This window comes from Numenius arquata, chromosome 1 (assembly GCF_964106895.1).
Source record: "Numenius arquata chromosome 1, bNumArq3.hap1.1, whole genome shotgun sequence".
Classification (NCBI taxonomy): domain Eukaryota; kingdom Metazoa; phylum Chordata; class Aves; order Charadriiformes; family Scolopacidae; genus Numenius; species Numenius arquata.
The window spans coordinates 24,637,440-24,651,514 of NC_133576.1; the positions used below are offsets into that span (position 1 = coordinate 24,637,440).

The 14,075-nt window shown below is 38.2% G+C and overlaps 1 protein-coding gene across 2 annotated transcripts in view; it reads left to right on the forward strand.

Annotated features, from left to right (window-relative positions):
* The window catches only part of EPHA6 (EPH receptor A6), a 507,751-nt gene that overhangs the window by 446,949 nt on the left and 46,727 nt on the right, over nucleotides 1-14,075 (forward strand). For both annotated transcript variants that reach the window (XM_074161043.1, XM_074161051.1), the window contains one exon: nucleotides 8,191-8,400. In XM_074161043.1, coding sequence (XP_074017144.1) covers nucleotides 8,191-8,400 — 210 coding nt within the window. The remainder of the gene's footprint in view (nucleotides 1-8,190; nucleotides 8,401-14,075) is intronic.

A 14,075-nucleotide genomic window follows, 5' to 3' on the forward strand; every position in this document is an offset into this window, starting at 1 on the left:
CATCTAAAGGGTCATTCTTTGCTAAAGTTATTGGATTTAGCATCACATAGAGAGGAACAGGGTGATTAGAAGGCTAGGTGTCTTGTGTGTCTGCGGGGGCTACTGCTTCTTGGGTTCAGTTGTACAGAGTGCTGCTTGGAGAGCATCTGCGGGCTGTGGTCTGCACTCATCCTCCTTGTACACTGTTCTGCATGGTCATGGATTTAAGCCACAGAAAAGGAACATAGAAGTTGACTTTTGGGGATGTTTGTTTGTGGTTTGCCACTAGAATCATGTAAAATGAGCCCCAAAACTTTCACTAGAGTACTTTAACTTCTTTCAGTATTTTTTCTGCAGCTGCAGACTACCAGACTACTGTCAGTGTTTGATTCCTGCTCGGGGTCCAAGGTGTGCTAACCAACAGTCAGCACAGTGAGGCAAGAACCAGGGACACAGCAATATTAATCAGATGAGAAAACATGGTATTGTGGCATGTTCTGTAGCAGGCCTGACAGTAAAATAATCTATCAGCTGTATCCACTACACTGTATTTTCTCACCCTTCTTTATTAGGAAGGGAATGTGCACTCTCCAGGGATCAATGTGGGAAAGAAAGCTCCTCAGGGTTTGCAGCCTTTTTGCTTAACTGTACCCTGATGAGATAGATGTTTAGGTTTGAAAGATGCTCCAGTCTTGCCCAGTTTTGTGAATCTCTGAACTGTAGGAAGAAAGGATTCATTTACCTAGGGTGATCACAGGGTTGTCTTGCCTCCTTCATTATTACTATTTGCAATAGTAATGCTCCTATTCCTACCCAAAAACTTGTGACTGATATATTTTCTTTCACTTCAGAAAATTAAAATACTTGTAAAAAAAAGTTAGATTTATTTACAGGCATACATAGTAGGTTAAAATGTAAAATATATTTTGTTCTTCCAAAGAAAATATTTTCCAAAGATTCTATAGAAAAAATGCTTAACTGCCTTAGAGCACTAACTGTAGCAGACTGTACAGCAAATGAAACCCTGGAATTCATCACCAAATTTTAATCCCTTGAGGCCTCTCTAGCAGAGCCTAATATAAGTGTAAAAATGTGTGAAAAAAAAAATGTTACTAGAAGGAGAAAATATTATGAAATATTGCTCTTTGATGCAGTAATCGTTATGAAGTTATTCTCAGAGCAACTTTGCTATCAGGCTCACCCTTTTTTCAACTAGAGTTTAGATGCTGCGGCAGATACCTGCATTTAGTGAGTTGGGGGAAAGGGAGAAAAAAAGAAAAATGAAGACTTGCAGAAAGTTCTACAAAACAATGTTGTAAAGTATATGTTGTATATCCATCTAACATGGCCTCATTAGACAGAGCCAGCTTTGGGGAAAAGAGGCCAGATGGCCTTTCGTAAGTGTAACATTTCCTGTTATTATTTATCTGCATCCAGAGAGGCAACAACATTAGAGTTCATAACTAATACTCCTTCTTTTGCTTTCACAAGCAGCATTCATGTGCACCTGTATTTATTGGAGGCACGTTCCTTTCCTGGTAGGACAAAGGTAGCATTTTTCTTTCAAAAAATCTGATTCTTTAAAGAAGAAAACCTGCATTGGAGACTGCTGATACCAATTTTTTTTTTTTCTGAATTAAAAAAAAAAAATTGGCTATTAGAAACTGAGTTTGAATGAATGTGTTACCTTAATAGTGAAAGTATAAGTGGTGTGTATTTACATGATCTAAGATTACACTGAGAAGCTGTTGCTGAAGGTACAGAGCCAACATTTGTTCTCAAGTGGTGTTACCCTGATAAAAGGAGGCAGAAAACAGTATTTCTGATACTGCTGTGAGAAGTTCATTTAGAAATGCTGGATATTTTCTATCACTGTGGGTATTTTTCCTACTGAGCAGCAAGAAATTTATTATAAATTGTCTTGTATTTAAAGCCAAAAAGAATTTGACAGGTAATATGGACACTTTCAGTGTGCTTTTTATCTTTGAAAATTTGTGGAAAATACGTAAGAAACCAGATCAGAACAGAGCCAATGTCATCCATGTCTTTAAAAAGAAGGGAAAAGAGAAGCCAAGAAATTGCTGGCCAGTCAGCTTAATGTCAACTGCTGTAACATTTTTGGAACAAATTATCAAAAAAGTATTTATAAGCACCTTAAAGATAACAGCAAGATAAGTAGGACCCAACATGGATTCGTCAAGAACAAATTATGTCTAAAAGTCTTGTTTTCTTTTCTAACAGGGTACAAGCTTTGTGGATATGGGAGAAGCAGTTGATATCATAAATCTTGACTTTAGTAAGGCTTTAAAACTCTATCATCTCATGAGATCTTTATGAGCAGCTAGAGAAATATGGTCTTGATGAAACTTCTGTATGTGGACGCAGTACTGCCTGCGTACTTTATGGAGAGAACGGCCTATGGATGGAAAGATACATGAAGTAGGGTTGTTCTGCAGCATGTGTTTCCCCATATTTCATTAACCTCCCAGATCCTGAGACTATGACTAAACTTATGAAATTTTCAGGCAATGCAAAGCCAAGTAGGAACACAGGCAGACAGCAGAACAGAGTGAGGAATTAACATCACCACATCAACAAATTTAAGAAATAATTTAGTAACTAATTAGTTTTCAAAACTAATTAGAAATAAGTAAGGACAAGAGCACAATACTCCACTGAGGCTGGAATAATCAGGTATAGAGTAGAGGACAGAATAACTGTTCAGAAAGAAGTCGTCCGGAATAAATTACTCTAGAGGTTGCAGTCGATCAGGGATGTCATGTTGCTGTGAAAATGGCAAATACCACAATGGAATATACAAACAGGAATATCCCGTGCAAGGTCTGTGAAGTAATTTTTCCTCACACTGGTGAGGCCTCAGAGTACTGTGTCTTGTTTGGACCTTAATCTGTATGAAGTAGGTGGGCAGAGTCTACAACAAAACCAAAAAGAATTGTTACCAAGCAAATGAGATCCATGGACTGAACTTGTGTTTAGACCAAAGAACAGGGCAAGAGGGATATTTAATCTTCATGTACACAAAAAGCAGTTGCAAAGAGGAATTGAAATCTGTGCTAGTCAAATGCTATGCTCAAGGGAGGCATCTTATTTAAGTGGGCATCTTGTTTAAGATGTGGTATTGGCCCTAATGGCCTTTAAGTGCAGGATAGAAAAGCATGTCAGGAATGACACAGGGTGCAGAGATGATCTGGATTCTTCCTAAAAGTCCCTGTGACAGCTATATTCCACTGCACTTGGTTATGTCAGGGCATCCCTTTCTTGTTGCTGTAGCTGAATAATGAAAACAGGGTCAGAGGTTGCAAGTGTACTGCTGCTATTCGGCCCAGATTTGAGTGTGGCTATTGCATCCTAAATTAAGCTTTGGAAGGGCTTCATCTTGCAACATTTTTTTTAATAATAAAAGGATTTCCCATATTTTTAATAGTTGAAGAGGTACTTAGATTCTTGTGTAGGATGACTCAGCAGCATTTAAAATGAACTAAAGTAATTTCATTTTTTTATGTATTACAGTTAATGAAATTAGGTTAGTAATTGAATGGAATCCTGTTAACAGTTGATTAAACAAGAAATTGACAGTTGACCTAATTCAGTATCAGTAATATAAACCTGAGTGCAATCCACATGATAGTATGAAGCATGAGTTATACTTCCCGGAAATACCAATTTGCAACTTGAATTTTGGAAGATTTATCCTGATAAAGTTCTACCATTTACTTTGTGTGGTAGAATAGGAACAATACATAGCAAAACTACATCTTTCATATGGTGACCAGTAGGAACTGTCAGTAGTGAATATGATCCGTTAGATATAGACACACCATTTTCGATGCTATTCTCCATCTAAACTAAGATCTAAATCATCTGCAGTAAAATATTTAGACCTGCAGCAAATCCTATACTCTTCTCAGAATATAATGGCATAAAAGTGCTCTGACTCATAGGGCAAATAAAGTGGATTTTAGAATAGACAAAAGTCCAGAAACAATACAGTAAAATTCATGCCTCCAAAAGGTTACTGAGTAGTAAAATGGAAAAAAATCTTCTGATGAAGAAAAATTCCATGATCTTTTAGAAAAGCACTGAACTAGTGCATGCTGGAGCTGGAAACTAGAGAGTGAAAAGCAATTGGAGAAACTTAGGATATCATCCTTCCTCCCCTGCAGTAACTGACCCTCTTCACTGACCCATTATACGCCAGTGCTACTGAAAGGTCTGTAATAGGACATGAGGTTTTCAAAAGCAAACTGTATCAGAATGAAAAAACAACATTTTTTTAGGGCATTTGCAGGGCTGTATAAATGCAGTAGCAACTACTCAGATATTGCATCTATACTCAGCTGATGAGAAAAATTTATTTAGCAAAGCCATTAAAGCCTGATTAAAATTTGATGGGGTGATAGAATAAATGTGGGAAGTCCACTGAGGTCTGAATTGCTGCCAGCATTGATTAACACCCTTAACACCCCAGTGGGAATCCCATCAAAAGCATATTTCAAATCTCAGCCATGGGAATCAGAGTAAAGCCCTGGAAAACAACCACCATATCATTCAGATGGGTGGTTTATGTCCCTATATGACAAGTGAATCAAAGGAGATAAAGAAAGTTGCCAAAGGATTGGTTTGACTCACAGATTTACGTGGGGATTTACAAATGCTGAAAATACGAAGGCCAGATTCTTACCTGGTATAATTTCATCAACTTAGTTGAGTATTCCAAGGGTTAAGTATGGCCCATAGTCTCTGTCCTGATCAGCTTAAATCAGACAAATATTTTGATATATTGGAAGATAACAGTTTATAAGGGAATACAGCTGGCATGGAAACTGATGTAGAAGTGACTACAGAGAGACTTGAGAGAGAAGACTCTTTTGCTGACAGGGAAAATGTAGTTGTTCCAACTGCAGGGCTGGCAATGGAACGATATAAAACCAAGCATGAGAAGAGACAGGGGAGAACAGATGCAGAAAAGGATTCAGAGAAATATACACAAGGAGAAGGAAGACAGAATAAAAATGCAACTGGTATGTTAGCAAGTTTGTCATTTCTTTAAAGGTGGAGATAAGAAGCTTGAACTTTTTATGTCAAGGCAGAAGCCCAAAGAATTTTGAAAGGAGGAGGGAGGGAATGGAAAATGCATGAGATTGGTTTTGACTCAGGCATTTCTGCTACACTGGTAAGGCAAATGCTGAGATTTAGAAAGAGCAGAAAAAGGTTATGTTTTATGAAAAATCAGTCAACCATGGTCTAGATTTGAAAGAGCACAAATTAAAAAAGGAAGGAAGGAATGAATGCTTGTGATCCAAGGGGACAAAAGGTTAAGGGAGGTGTTGCAGATGACTCTACAGTTTGTTGAAAGAATGGAACTGTTAACAATGATAAGGAGAAGGTAAAATCTAGAAGTTTGGGGGATTGTGTTTGTTTGGTGGTTTGTTGCGGGGGGGAGGAGAGGGATAGGGGGGACTTGGTTGGTTGTTTTGCAAAAGTCATAGGTGCTCTGTTCCAAATCCTAATTCTACAGCTAGCCAAAACAAAGTTATCCATACAGGGTAAGTGTGAAGAGTATTAACTGTTTGCAACCAGCTTAATAAATTTTGAGTCAATTGAACATTTAGAATTATTAAATAAAAAGCAAACCCCAAATCCTGTGTGGCTTCATTACATAAAACATTGGCCAGAGTTCATGCCATACCTTTACGGGAAAACACTTAAAGTATTTAAGAGCATTGTCTTTTGACTCTCTTTGCTTAATTGCTAGATGGAAAGTTTTTATTTTAAATATCTTTCACTAGCATGTTTTGGACTCCGAGAGGTTCCCCTTATTCTTGTGCTAGAGGTCTGTGATGTGTCTATGTCATAGACCCACACCAGAGGATGGCTTTTTGTAAAATGTCTGGTTATCACACTTGTATCTTGACCCCCAGCTGAGTGTCATCTGCAGAACTAACTGCTTACAGGTGACTTTGGTGGAGACAACAAAGGAAGGAGGTTGCTTATAGATGCAACACAATTGCTTCCACTTTTGCATGGGGAATTTAGAGAGAAAAAGGCTCCAGAGCACTGACATAAGTGAGGGACATAAGTTGCTATAATCAGTCATAAATAGCTGGTTTCAAAGAAGTGTCATTGAATCTGCTTTGCTTGGATAAGTGTATGAGATGGCTGTGGCATTTGGCCACTGATGGAAGCATAGCTTCATAAATACAAAGGCTGCTGGGAAGTATGATGAGGCTGTGAGGCCTTCTAGTTGATAAGGTGTGTTGGTATCTGAATTTTTGCATTCTGACATGCCAGTTTAAAATAGTAACTTGGAAATCTAACCATGTAGCAACTATGCTTATCTTTTACCATTTTCTTTCTGATTTTTGTCTTATTGTGTTATAACCTGACATAGCGGTATTGGACAGTAACTGGTGAATGTTGCCTGTAATGCAGGTTTTCATATACTGCTGCACTTAGGCTTTTCTTCCAATTGATTTTATGAAAGGAATTGAAGGAGTTTCAGGACCCTCTGTCTGTTCTACAAATGGCAGAATCCATGTTGTTTGCCTCTTCTGTTTGCTAAGTTTACCTGTCTTTCTGTTTGTACCCAGTAGGTTTTACTTAAATAATAGTGACTTTAGGAACTAATTTCTCCAACTTCTTAATAGGCAAAAAGCTTTTTCAATTTAGTAGCCTGTTGGGCACACTAAATGACTTATCATTAAATAATGTATAATTTCTTAAGTAGCTCTCTAATATAGATTAAAGGCATATCTTGGTCTAGTGTTGCTTCATCTCAGAAAATAGGTTAATAACGTGAGAAGGGAGTAACACCAAACTGAGGTTTTGTGGTTTGTTTGTTTGTTTGTGGGGTTTTTGGTAATCTGAGTACTAATTCCCTATTTCTTTAAATGTTTATGTCCTGACTAGCTAGATATAGGTCCCAAAAAAATTGAATTGTGATGGAAATGCTGAAATACTTGGCTGATCAGGGATAAAGTTAAGCATATCTGTACAGTTCAGCCTGCTGCTCTGTTCGATCTAAGGAATTTACTGAACTTACTGTAAAGTTCTCCTCTACAAAAATCATCTTGCTTAAAGAAATGTCCTGAATGCTGATCAGAACACTGCAACTTTTCTGTATCCTAGTGCTGAAGGTGTTGAAAGAGAAAATGGAAAGTTAACTTGCTTGCAGGGAAGAGTTGTTTGTTTTTGTTTGGCTGCTCCTGCTAACATAAAAGCCTGACACACTGAATAATCCATGAGAAGCTAAATGTCTGCCAGCTGAGGTCACAAAAATACTGCTGTAAGCAATCTCCTGTAAATGGTAGATAGGGCAGACCTAAACCAGGCAAAGTGCCCATAATCAGATTTCTGTACAGGTACTCACTTGGTCCACACTGCCACATAACTCAGGAGCCTTCTGACGTAGGAGGTGCAGAGGAGATAACTTTAATGTGGCAGATAGGAAACTGAGGCCCACCAAGACTGACTGGATGAACAAGCGCGGTTAACAGCATAACTCTTATTTACATGTTCAACTCCCATAGACTTCAGCAGGAGTTAAGCAGCTTAATGCATTCATGGGACCAAGTTTAATGGGCTTAGTCAGCTAGGAAGACTTTGGAAATGCCACGTGACCTCTGAATTTCAGCCCAGATCTCCTTTTTAATCTAGTGTTTGGAGATTATATGGTGTTAGGTGCAGAACAGACACGAAGTAAAGTCCCAAACTCTTTCCAGGTTGGTTTGGTTTTTTTTTTAAACAAACAACCCCTCCAAAAAAGTGAGGTAAAGCAGTACCTCATGCAGACAATTAAGGCTGAGGCTGTAAAAAGAGAGGGGTTTTGTTTCCTGAGACCATGGGGTAAGATGAAGAGAGGATTTTTCTGTGCGTTGTTATTCTTGTATTAAAAAATAGTGTTTGGGGAAAGTGTTCTTAGTAACTGAGGAAAAAAGACATTAAATGCTCTCAGTAGGAAGATTGTGGAGCATGTGGAAAATGTGGATGAAAGGGGGGACAAACTGTATAATGAGAGATGGGATAACTTGCACTGCTGACCAGGTTAAATACTTGAAAAAACAAATTTGCAGTGGGTAGGTTGGCTGGATGGGTTACAAATGTATTTTAAATATGAGCTGTAGTTAATATCACTAGTATGAAATTAATGAAAAGTAGCTGTGTTCTTTGACCTTGCATCTTTACTTGCAGAAGCATGATGGCCACTTCACAGTTATCCAGCTGGTTGGCATGCTGCGGGGGATTGCATCTGGCATGAAGTACCTCTCGGACATGGGCTATGTGCACCGTGATCTGGCAGCCCGTAATATCTTGGTCAACAGTAACCTCATGTGTAAAGTCTCTGATTTTGGTTTGTCAAGAGTACTAGAGGACGATCCTGAAGCTGCTTACACAACAAGCGTAAGTTTGTCTTATCTAATTTGAACAGTTGATTGCCTCGTGCATCTTTTATTCCAGTTTCAGATTTGTCTGTGCCATAGGATTAGTAGTTTGAATTGGCTTTGTTCCATTCTTAGTCCATGTGGTTTAGCAGCACTGCCAATGTGCTTAAGGGAAGCTGTTTTGACTTTTGGCTATGTAAGGGATGTATATGAAACTTTAGCAATCATTTAATTATTTTTTTAAGCAAATGGGCAGGTATAAGTGGGAGACCTTTTCCATTCTTGTTTGGGTTTTGTGTTTGGTTTTTGTTTGTTTCTCTTTTCCACATCATTTCCCTTTCTGCTAACTTGTGTTCATTTACAAAGATATGTTATTAAAAACGGGGATGGGGAAGGAATCTCACCAATACCACTTCCAACGAAGCATGGTGTCAAGCCTTGCATTCATAAATTCAAATTTCCATTTTATTTTACTTAAGCTTACCTTCTAACAGGATATGTAGGAACTCTCCCTCAAGGTTTAACTGTCATTAATACTTAAATTCCTTATGTGATGCAAATAAATTGTTATAGTGGAAAATGGGGTTTGGGTGGGTTTTCTGGTTGGTTGGTTTGTAGTATTGGGGGGGGTCCCGCTGAAGTGAAAAATTCATGAACATGGAGAAGCATGTTCAAATTTTACTTAGAAGAAAAAAGTTGTACCTGCAATATGCAGAAAGTAGGGAAAGGAATGTGGTGATGCTAATAAAATTATAAGTTCAGATACAGCATTTTTTCACCATACCAAAATATTCAGTTACGTTCCTGTTATGATTATTACCACAACATTAAGAATCTTAGCTAATTATAAGCAGTAACTTCCATATCTATCACTGAAACTAAAATTATTTCAGAGTCAGGGTGCATTCTCATTAGTACTCTCACAAGATGCACAGAATTTGTGTGTTCCCATGATAGGGCACAGTGACAGAATATTAATAGAGATAATAAATTAGCATTAAATAATTTATTTTGACCTATTTCAACCTTTTTTCTATTTCATTTTAAAATAAGTGATGCATGGTCAAAACGAGGAGCTCATCTAATTTAACTGTATCGTAGTAAGTACTCTGGTGTATCTATTGAATTCAGTATAGCTATTGTAATGGGATTACAGGTCTTTTATATAAATTATATATACATATTTAGTTTAAGCCTAAAATAGGGGTGTTCTGATAAATTGGCTGTAAATTCCACTTCTTACACAGAACTGCAAGCTGACTAGAGGAAAACAAGTCACTTTGCAAGGTTTTCTATCAGTATTAATATGCAAGCTGGGCAGGGGGGAAATAATAGGTTTTTTCCTTTATAGGGGAGATTTCCCTCATTTAGTTCTCAAAACCTCTTTTGCTTCACACTGCTTCTTAGTATGAGGCTTGAAAGGAAAAATAAACATTATTGCAGATTAACAAATTATCACATGTTGGCTGAGCCTTGCTAATTGTCCATGTGAGTGTGCTCAGCTGGTGGCAAATGCCCCCAGTGACAGGCAAGTTAAGTTACATTGCTCAGCACTGATCATGGGCTAATCAGCTCAGCTGGTGGAAAGCACTGGAAATTGCCAAGCAGTCTCTCCCAGTTAGGTTCAGGAAAAAATACCAAATTATAATTTGAGGCTTTTGGCTCTTATTTATCCTTTAAGTTCCTGCTGGATACCAATACCAAAAAATTTGGCTTTTAGATTTACTTAGTACCTGTCTTTTTTATCATAGCTAGTGCTGCTTTTAATCAGGAAATGCTATGTTGTTAAAAAAAAAGAAAAAAAAAAAAAGTATTTCATGGCAATGTATCTGTGTTGAAGGACTTTCTTGAAACATAGGACAGGCTTTGATGAAATGCTCGCTATTTTCCTATTGGTTCACCTAGCTGGTTAACGTTGAGAGCCTGTGAGGCAGCCGTTATAGGTGGAATATTTCAGAGCCACTGCTTCAGTCCTCCAAGGTTGCAGCCACGTGCTGTACTAGAAAATCACGCTGAGCAGGTATCTATAGCATGTCCATCAGGATACTGCAAGCAAGGAGGGGACATTAGAGAAGCTGATGGCTAGTGGCAGGACCCTGTGGCAGCCAGATGTTTAAGGTGAATCAGCTTCAACCTTGAACTCCACAAAGCAGATCAAAAAGCTTTGAAACTCAGGTGGGGAAATGTGATGTGTCATTATAATATGAACTAGAAACTTTGTAAATAGGAAGAAAAGTCAGGCATAATAGAAAATAAAAGCATTTTAAGTCACTCATTCCTTTAATCCAAGCCCCCTCTGTTTTTGCAAGTAGGTCTTCACATCCAGACTTCTAATCACTGTGGCTTAGTCTGCCCAGTTATCTTCTGCCACCTCTGGTCCTTGGGAAATGTTTTTCCCTCATCCCTGAGGGCTGACTGGCTGCTCCAGTCCCTGTTCCATGTCATAGTCATTCTGTACAATCTGGTGATAGCCAAGGTTTCTGTGGGATGCTCTTGCCTGACATATGCTTCATCCTCTGGGTCTTGCTCCCCTCGAGCAGGTCCAGTAGATGTTCTCTGTAGACAGTCCAATAGTCTTGTTGCTTTTTTAATGTCACAATTATGGCCAAAGGTGCGGGAGAAGAAAGAAATTTTTGTTACAGTGGCTGTGGAGGACTCAGAGAAGACTTTCACACTTTAAGCAGTCTTTCAGGGTAACAAAAGAATAGAACCCCACACTGGATCTTGTGTTTTCTCGCAGCTTTTACTGACCATCAGTATGTCATTGACCTGTCTCCTCATCATGAACATCTTCCCAACAGCAGGCTGTGTGTATTACGAGAGGTTTTTATAGCATCTATTTAGTTCCATACTGTGCTTTTGCCGTATGAAGGTTAAACCCTCAGTGCTTTCACAAAGGTTCTGGTGCTTTTAGAATTTGTTTCCTCTCCACAGGGATTTTTCTTGGTAACAGACCAATACCTGTAGCTACGAGAAATCCATAGAGTGTGTTTGCAAATAAGTAGTATTATTTTTAGGCTCACATCTCCTAGTATACTGTTGTCTGTCAGTGCTCAGAGGAAACTGTGATTATTTTTTATTCACCTTTCTGTCTTAGTCCTGGTGTCAGAAATAGAACGATACAGTCGGCTGTTTTCTTTGGAAACAAGAGCTACAAGACAACCTAAGCCAATCAGGAGCTGAAAATTAGAATTTTTATATCCATACATCTGTGATGCTGTGGTCAATACTGTGTAAATGTATTCCCCAGACATAAAAATTGTAAATTCATGCAGAAGACAAATCAAATTTTATAAAGCTGTCATGCTCTGTGACAAAACAGGTTGTGTGCTCACAAAAACAGGCTGAAAGGCCCTCTTTGGGAATTTACTACATCTGAGCAGGCACAGCTTTCAGTCAGATGATCAACATCTCTTGCTTTGTCTTCCTTGCTTTGTCTTCCTGTTGTCATCCAATGTATGTAAATCCTCTTTACTTGCTGGTTTAGAATGGATCTTATATTCTTTCTGTCGGCATGTCCTCCCACATACAGGGCAAAAGTCAGGAATTGGAGTCTAGGAAAAGCCGTAACACTGATGCGGGAAAATCTGGAAAGGAAACCATGTAGAAAATGGCTACATTCTGTGCTCACACTGAAACACAGCCTAAGAGACTACGTTCAACTAAGTAGTGATTGGAAAACTGACAAATAACACAGTCAAAGGTCATTATGCTTCCCAAGAATTTTGGACTGACACTACTGGTTAGAGAGCTGTTGTATGCTTTAAATAGTCCATGAAAAGATTTAAATCCCAGAAAATAGCTTTCTTCTGTGAAGGCTTTGGGGTTTTTTTTGTCCCCCAGCCTATTGAGACAAAGAATGTAAGTATGGTTTTGGTAAGAGGACTGGTAGAAAAGAAGAAATTGGCCTCTGCTATTGGGAATTGCAAAACTTACTGCTAAATACAGTTTTAGAATAGGAAGGAGGAATTGAGAGCTAGGAACATCTGACTGCCAATATTTGTTTCAGACTGATCAGGAAAAGATAAGGTAAATTTTGGGATAACTGAATAGTATGGAGTTTTTCCATGGAGACAAAATTCTCATTTTTAGTGGCGGTTTCCAGGACAACAGTCACTCATAAAAAGACAATTCTAGTATATAAACAAGCATTTCTGGCAATACAGAGGACATCTAGGCTCTTGTATCCCTGCTTTTAGATAGTGTGTTATGTGATGCAGATTCATTTAGTTTAAAACATAGTCAGAATTCATGCATATTTCAAAAAGAACCACGTGCCTCAAAAAAAAACCCTGTTCACATTTAGCAAAATGTGTATGTATCAGAACAGGATCTGTGGCACTACTGCAAAAAGAACTAAACTGGTATTTCTGTTAAAGGTGACACGTTAATATTCTGTGTTAAATCTGATTTTTAGTGAGACAAAAAGGCTACAAACTAATTATATGATACATAAAGAAACATGTTCTAGACTTCTTTCTCTTCTCAGCTGTGTTTCTGAATTCAGCCTTAACATATAGAATATTTTCTTATTTCCATAACAATAGTTAGAGAATTGACTTACTGCATTGCATTTCCTGAATCATTTGATGAACTTTATGGGTCTGACTCTTCTCCAGCCAACTGGATGAAATACCCCATCTAGAGAGATTTCAGGCTTATTAGATTCATTAGAGGAGCAAAGCAGATTGATTGCCAGTAATCTATATAAATACTGGCAAGTAGCAAAATTTTGTGGGGATCAGGATGAGACTTCATATTTTTTTGCTTTGTTACATAATTTCCATATGTTGAGACATTTTCCATTTTCTCTTATTCATACAGAAATACTCAGTTTGGAGAGAGAAGGTTTAATTTTCTAAGAAGTAAAACAAGATGTAAAGGATTTTCTAGTTAATTTGGGGTGTCAACCAATAGTTTCTGAACAGCCAGAGTGCTATGACAAGTTTATCACCTAGACATTTGCTTTAAGACTCAAATTAACCATAGGCAATGGAGTAAATTGATTATTAGCATTCAGAAAAAGAAAAAGAGGCTGTGTACTGTAAAGGTTTGTATTAACCTGTTTTCTTGAAAACTAATTGGTGACATAAGGTTGAGCACAATTGTTGTCAACTAGTTAAGTCTGTAGGTAACACGACAACAGCATGCTTTGTCATCACCAAACTGAGAGAAACTTAATGATAGGTACGATGCATCATGACTGTGTTTGGTTCTTTGAAACCGGGCATCTAATTTGGAATCCCACCAAGCCTTTCCCTTATTTGAGTGTTGGTTTGGTTTTTTTTTTTACATTTGATAATACTAGGGACTGGCTGAAAAATGAGTGGGCCAATGTTGTTTGCAACAGGCTAATGCTCTGTGAGAAGAATAATATTTGTTCTTCTCAAGCTTTGCAAATTCATCTTGCCAGGCTGAAGCCTGGCATGGGTACTTTGCCTGAATACTCTGTTGAAAGCCTGGTTGAAACTGTGTGGCCTGGGCCTGTTTGTGAACCCCACCTTTCCCCATCTTTCCATAGCCAGGTAAGCTCTTTGCAGCAGCCTTGCTCTCCTCACCGCATCTATCCTCCTTAGCATCTAAAAGGAGGGCATGCACATTTACAAGTCCTCAAAGCCTTTCTTGCAGCTTGTAAGGTAGTCCTACAGTCTGACACCCCTAAATGGAAAATCATCCTTCTCTAGTGACATCTAG